Source organism: Salvelinus namaycush, chromosome 4, assembly GCF_016432855.1.
Source record: "Salvelinus namaycush isolate Seneca chromosome 4, SaNama_1.0, whole genome shotgun sequence".
NCBI classification, from domain to species: Eukaryota; Metazoa; Chordata; class Actinopteri; order Salmoniformes; family Salmonidae; genus Salvelinus; species Salvelinus namaycush.
Window position 1 is genome coordinate 9,354,036 of NC_052310.1, and position 6,719 is coordinate 9,360,754.

Here is a 6,719-nt window from a genome sequence, read left to right on the forward strand (position 1 = left end):
TCTCTAAAACGACGTTGCAGGAAGCTTATGGTAGAGAAATTAACATTAAATTCTCTGGCAACAGCCCTGTGGACAGTCCTGCAGTCAGCATGTCAATTGCACGCTCCCTCAAAACATCTGTGGCATTGTGTTGTGTGACAAAACTGCACATTTTAAAGTGGCCTTTTATTGTCCCCAGCACAAGGTGCACCTGTGTAATGATCATGTTGTTTTTTCAGGTTCTTGAAATGCCACACCTGTCAGGTGGATGGATTATCTTAGCAAATGAGAAAAGCTCACTAACAGGGATGTAAACAAATTTGTGCAAAACAAATGAGAGAAATAAGCTTTTTGTGCGTATGGAACATTTCTGGGATTTTTTCTTTCAGTTTATGAAACATGGGACCAACACTTTAATGTTGCGTTTATATTTTTGTTCAGTGTAGTTTTAACCATGTTTTGAGGATATACAGTGTTTGTTTACATTTGCATTGTTCACAAACAAAGGAGTAAAACAAGCTCATATTCTTGGTTCCGACAGTTAAAGAAGGCTCATGAGGCATCTATCTATAAGTTATATTTAAGCAATACGGCCTGAGGAGGTGTGGTATATAGCCAATATTACACGACTATGGGCTGTTCTAACGCACGACCCAACGAGGAGTTGCAGCATATACCACAAAACCGAGGGCGCCTTATTGGCATTATAAACTTGTTACCAATGTAATTAGAACAGTAAACAAGTATTTTTTTGTGATACCCATGGTTTACGGTCTGATATACAATGGCTTTCTACCAAATCTGCATTCAGTGCTCGAACCACCCGGTTTATAATCTTCAATAATCAATGGGTATATATAACTAATTTAAAAGTAAAAAAAATAGATGTAGCAACTGTAAAAGATCCCTTTAATATAATCACTTGCTAAACTATGTTACACACAAATACATGAGTGTAATCTCCCTGAAATCTCAGGTGTTTCTCCAGGGAGGCTATTCTACCTGACACAAGGACACTGACGAGTCCACCCAGCCTAGCCTAAACCCTGGATAGAGGGGCTCAGTGAACGTGGAGTGGAACGTGTGCAGGTGGGTCAGTGTGTTAGAGGAGACACTGTAGAAGGACAGAGTGCCGGCCGGCCAGTCCAGATACACTCCTACTCTGTTAGAGAGAGAGGAGATGGTTATGGCAGTGCTCTTGTCGTTGTGCCAGGCTGTGTAACTGTCATTAGAGCAGTTCAGACTCCAGGACACAGCGTTTCGTCCAAACCAGCAGTCATGTCCCTCTCCACTCCTGCTGATCCCTCTGTAAGCTACTCCCATCAGAGCTCTCCCATTACACTCTGCCTCCCAATAGCAGCGCCCATCCAGACCTTCTCGACACAGCACCTGCCTCCAGTAGTCAAATCTCTCTGGGTGATCAGGAAACGGCTGCTCTTTCCCTCGCGTCACCTTCCTGTTCTCCTCAGACAGCGAGAGCTCTTTGTGTGCTGTGTTTGGGTCCAGTGTGAGCTCACAGGCATCTGAAAAAATGATGAAACTCACAGTAAAATAACACGCACGTACACGCACGTACACGCACACGCACACACAATGTACATACTCACATCTCTGTGGTCCTGGTCTGATCCTGAACTCAGCACAGCACTCCACACTGTCAGAGAGGCAGTAAAACAGGGCTGTGATTCACTCAATCCCAAACTGTTAATAGCCTTGTTTTCCAAATTCATTGTTACCTAAGTTTCTCCAGTTTACAGTGTGGATCTTCCAGTACAGCAGAGAGAAGCTTCACTCCCGAGTCTCCTGGGTAATTATAGCTCAAGTCCAGCTCTCTCAGGTGTGAGGGGTTGGAATTGAGAGAGGAGGCTAGCAAAGCACATCCTTCCTCTGTGACACTACAAAGTGACAACCTTTAAACAAAAAGAGAAAATCATTTTACATTTAGCTGCCTCTAAAAGTGGTGAATATATATTATCAATATTTTACTCTTAAAACCAGATTGTTTAGAAATCCCTCACCTTACAACCTCCAGTTTACAGTGCGGACTGCCCAGTCCTGCAGAGAGCAGCATGACTCCTGAATCCTGCAGGTCGTTGTCACTCAGGTCCAGCTCTCTCAGGTGTGAAGAGTTTGAGCTGAGAGCTGAGGCCAACGCTTCACAGCATCTTTCTGTGAGTTTGCATCGCCTCAGGCTAGAATGAAAATATATCAAATGAATAGGGGACATACATAACAAACAAACATCGATGCTTTCCTAAAATATACTAGACAACATAGATTTTACATTAATTGTGAATATAATGATCATGTTGTAAAACCACAGAAATGCTGACCTTAATGTTTCCAGTTTACACTGTGGACTTGCCAGTCCAGCAGAGAGCAGCTTCACCCCTGAATCCTGTAGGTCGTTGTGACTCAGGTCCAGCTCTCTCTGGTGTGAGGAGTATGAGCTGAGTGCTGAGGCCAACGCTTCACAGCATCGCTCTGTGAGTTTGCATCGATTCAGTCTAGGAAATAGAATACATAAACACAAGTCTTTACCTGACTAAACAGACAGAGCGAGAAGAGTGTGTGTCTGATGATTTCTGATGTTGTACTCACAGTGCTGTCCTGGAGGCTTTGACCACTGGCAGCAGTCTCAGAAGACCCTCCTCTGATCTGGAGTATTTTTTCAGCTCAAACTCATCCAGCTCCTCTTCTGAAGTCAGCAACACAAAGACCAGAGCTGACCACTGTGCAGGTGAGAGTTTGGCCCTAGAGAGACTTCCTGAGCCCAGGTAGCTTTGGATCTCCTCCACTAGAGAATGGTCATGCAGTTCATTCAGACAGTGGAACAGATTGATGCATCTCTCTGGAGAGGGATTCTCCTTGATCTTCTCCTTCATGTACTTGACTGATTCCTTGTTGGTCTGTGATCTACTTATTTTCTGAGTTAGCAAGCCTCGTAGGAGAATCTGATTGGACTCCAGTGAGAGGCCCAGAAGGAAGCGGAGGAACAGGTCCAGGTGTCCACTCTCACTCTGTAAGGCCTTGTCAACTGCTGCTTTGTAGAAGCTGGTTGAGGATGAATTTCCGAATGGAAAACGTCTCAGAAATGATTGCTGTTTGGCTAAAAGATTCACGTTGTCGTTGATGAATGTGAGAAACACATACAGGGCAGCCAGAAACTCCTGAATACTGAGATGAACAAAGCAGAACACCTTTCCCTGGCATAAGGTCAGTTCCTCACTGAAGATCTCAGTACACACTCCTGAGTACACTGATGCCTGGCCGATGTGTATGCCACACTCTCTCAGGTCTTCCTCATAGAAGATCAGGTTGCCTTTCTCCAGTTGTTGGAAAGCCAGTTTTCCCAGGGACATGATGCTCTTTCTCATCCAGTCAGGGTCAGGTGTTCCTCTTCCCTGAAGCCTGAGATTCATGTCTTTCTCCTGAAAAGCCAGGAAGTGTGAGTACATCTGAGTCAGGGTCTTCGGCATCTCTCCACTCCCTGCTTTCTCCAGCTTTCTCTCCAGAACAATGGCTGAGATCCAACAGAAAATGGGTATGTGGCACATGATGTAGAGGCTTCTTGATGTCTTTATGTGTGTGATGATTCTGCTGGCCAGGTTCTCATCGCTGATTCTATTTCTGAAGTACTCTTCCTTCTGTGGGTCATTGAACCCTCGTACCTCTGTCACCTTGTCAACACACTCAGGAGGGATTTGATTGGCTGCTGCAGGGCGGGTGGTTATCCAAAGTTGAGCGGAGGGAAGCAGATTCCCCTTGATGAGGTTCGTTAGCAGCACGTCCACTGAGGTTGACTCGGTTATTTTAAACAGAATGTCATTGTTCTGGAAGTCTAGAGGAAGTCGACACTCATCCAGGCCATCAAAGACAAACAGCACCTGATAATTGTCGTAGTTTGATATCTCGGTTTCTTTTGTTTCCGTAAAAAAGCCATTGAGAAGTTCGATCAAACTGCATCTTTTCTTTCTGATCAAATTCAGCTCTCGAAAAGAAAGAGGGAATATCAACTGGAGATTTTGATTGGCTTTTCCATCTGCCCAGTCCAGAATGAACTTCTGCACTGAGACGGTTTTCCCGATGCCAGCGACTCCCTTCGTCAGCACAGTTCTGATGAATTGACCAAGTAAGGGCAGAAAGATGTCGTTGCATTGGATTGGTGTTTCTTGTGTGGCTGTTCTTCTGGATGCCGTCTCAATCTGTCTCACCTCGTGTTCATTATTGACCTCTGTACTTCCAGCCTCTGTGATGTAGAGCTCTGTGTAGATCTGGTTGAGAAGTTTTCTGTTCCCGTGGCTGGCCAGTCCCTCAAACACACTGAAGAACCTACTACGCAGATTGTGTTTGAGTTTATTTTGACAACTCTCGATTCGTTCATCTGGTAAAGTAAACAAGGGACAAACACGGTATACAAAGGTTCCTGTGAATGTTAAATAGACGGTTCTGTTGATTATCCTGTAAATATTCCACTCAAACTGAAACTGTTTAGAGACTGCAGTATAATAATGAAGGGTTGTTAAATCTTAATCTCTGTAAACTACAGGTTACTGGACAATGCTGCCATGTTGTGGATCTTCTTACCAAAACAACTTCAGATCCAAAGTGTTTCCTTGTTCTTACCACTGCCGAACAACCATCTCTATACAGATCTACAGTAACACAGCCATACACCCCTTCTATCAGTATTACCATTGTCTTCTGTATTCACAGGTTCAGGTGGAAACATGGTAAAGTGGGCAGGTGAAGCTTGAGATGGAACTATGGGCTCTGGGGGTAAGGGGAGAGGGACAGAGAGTAGTTTTACACATTTACACAAGGTGATTTATTTTGAGTACCACAACATTCCATCCAGTGTTTAGTATGTAGGTGACTTACCTTCGTCTAATGAGTTGACTCTGATGTTGAAGTGAACTGGACCACCAATATGGCAGCCGGAGAGCGAAGGGGCCACAACATGGCCGCCCGTCTGAGCTGTACAAGTGATGTAGACAGGAGAGTCTGGAACCCGAATTGAGGCAGCTGCTACCTCAACCTCAGCCTCTACAAATGGAGAGAGAGAACATTTTAGAGAATTAAAAATATATATTTCACACATAATATTTTATATACTTTTCTGTCAACTCCAAGTGATTTTTTTCAGTGTATTTGTTTTGTCAAGTAATACTAAGCAGTGTAGGTGTGAGTATGGTATATCCACCTTGCTGATCTACTGTTAACATCTTGGTAAGGTCCTTCTGGTTCATCTTCCTCAGGATTTCCAGTGAGATCTTCATAGCTACATCGTGGCCATAGGTGTTCACCATCGTATCCACGGTGTCCTGCCTGTCAGCGTTCTCCAGATGGCCCTTGGGGATGAGAGGAAAGCCATCTGGTACACTCTGAGCCAGGTACCAGTGAAATTTCTTCAGATCTTTTCCTACCAGCTCCTCCAGAATAGCCAGTAGCAGGTCAGGAACAGATGTCGTCATCTTAGGTCACAGAAAGTTACAGAAAGACTCCAAAATCCTCCCTCAGACACTGACATGTTACAAATGTGAACTTTGTGTATGTATAGACATAGGTCATCTGCCAAAAGATAACTATTTCTCGATCTAGCTTCCAAAATGTCTATCACTGCATTTTCCTCTCCGTTGCTCTCTCTCTCTCTCTCTCTCATTTTTTTATATATTTTATAACTCTGTCATATAGTGCCAGTTAGTGAAGCACCAGTTTCCTGTGTGATCTGCTTTGTGGCGTGCTGCACATCAAAACAGGAAGCTGTATTTTCTGTGGTTTGATGTTTGGTTGGTGTCTGCACGCTGACACAGTGATTTCATCATACTGGACCATGTCTTGTTAAAACGTCTTCATGTCCTCACATACACTCAGAGCTCCCTCTGACTTTTTGCTGCTCTGGCAGCATGGAGCACATCATGTGGTACTCTTACTCTGAGACTACCTGAGGTTAGTACAACTGTTGTAACCAGAAAAATGTTATTCTTTGTGCACAATTCATTTTTATACAATTAAAGTGCTATTTGCAAGAGAAAATTCCAAATGATGCATTTGCTCCATATTGTGGTTTGCACAAACACTGGTTTATAAGTGAAGTTATTGTTACAAAAAGGACCTTTAAACACACACACACACACACATCGACAACACTAACACATACACAAACACACACATATCGACAACACTAACACATGCACGTGCACGCTCAGTTAGAGAAAATGGGAGAGGTCGTTTTGTGTTGACAGTTGAGTGTTTATTGTAGACAGAGACAGACAGACAGACAGACAGACAGACAGACAGACAGACAGACAGACAGACAGACAGACAGACAGACAGACAGACAGACAGACAGACAGACAGACAGACAGACAGACAGACAGACAGACAGACAGACAGACAGACACCACTTCTGGTGTCACACTACATTCAGCAGAGAGTGAAATAGTGTGACCAGGAACAACCTTACCCTGGGGTGCACATAGCGTTACTACATCATCTTTAACAGGCCTGCCATATGAACCAGCTCTGTCTTTAAAGCTAGAATCCTTAATTGAAACAATAACAAAGCCCGCTCCCCGCCCCTGTTTCACTAAAAAGCTAAAGGATGGGGCTGGAGAAATGTTACCACTCTCAAATTCATGGACTACGCTATGGATATAAGGACTGACCATCCATGATATCAACATTATAGTTTAACCATGTTATGAGGATATAAGGACTGACCATCCATGATATCAACA

At 43.8% G+C, this 6,719-nt stretch overlaps 1 protein-coding gene across 1 annotated transcript; it reads right to left on the bottom strand.

The window, feature by feature from the left end:
• Positions 1-898: 898 nt before the first annotated feature.
• On the bottom strand, positions 899-5,453 carry LOC120045350 (NACHT, LRR and PYD domains-containing protein 12-like). The gene is made up of 9 exons (XM_038990229.1): positions 5,183-5,453; positions 4,861-5,025; positions 4,675-4,752; positions 2,581-4,363; positions 2,313-2,486; positions 1,998-2,171; positions 1,716-1,889; positions 1,587-1,633; positions 899-1,502 (listed from the first exon to the last, which is right to left on the bottom strand). The coding sequence occupies exons 1-9, from the start codon at positions 5,451-5,453 to the stop codon at positions 973-975; spliced, it is 3,396 nt and encodes a 1,131-aa protein (XP_038846157.1). The 3' UTR covers positions 899-972.
• Between the last annotated feature and the right edge of the window lie 1,266 nt (positions 5,454-6,719).

Bases quoted from the DNA above. Each gene is read 5' to 3' on its own strand.
- LOC120045350 (XM_038990229.1), bottom strand. From the start codon at position 5,453: ATGACGACATCTGTTCCTGACCTGCTACTGGCTATTCTGGAGGAGCTG. The intron at 1,890-1,997 runs GTGAGGGATTTC...TTTTGTTTAAAG, and splicing joins TGTAAACTGGAGGTTGTAAG to GTTGTCACTTTGTAGTGTCA. The intron at 1,503-1,586 runs GTGAGTATGTAC...TCATTTTTTCAG, and splicing joins CAGACCAGGACCACAGAGAT to ATGCCTGTGAGCTCACACTG.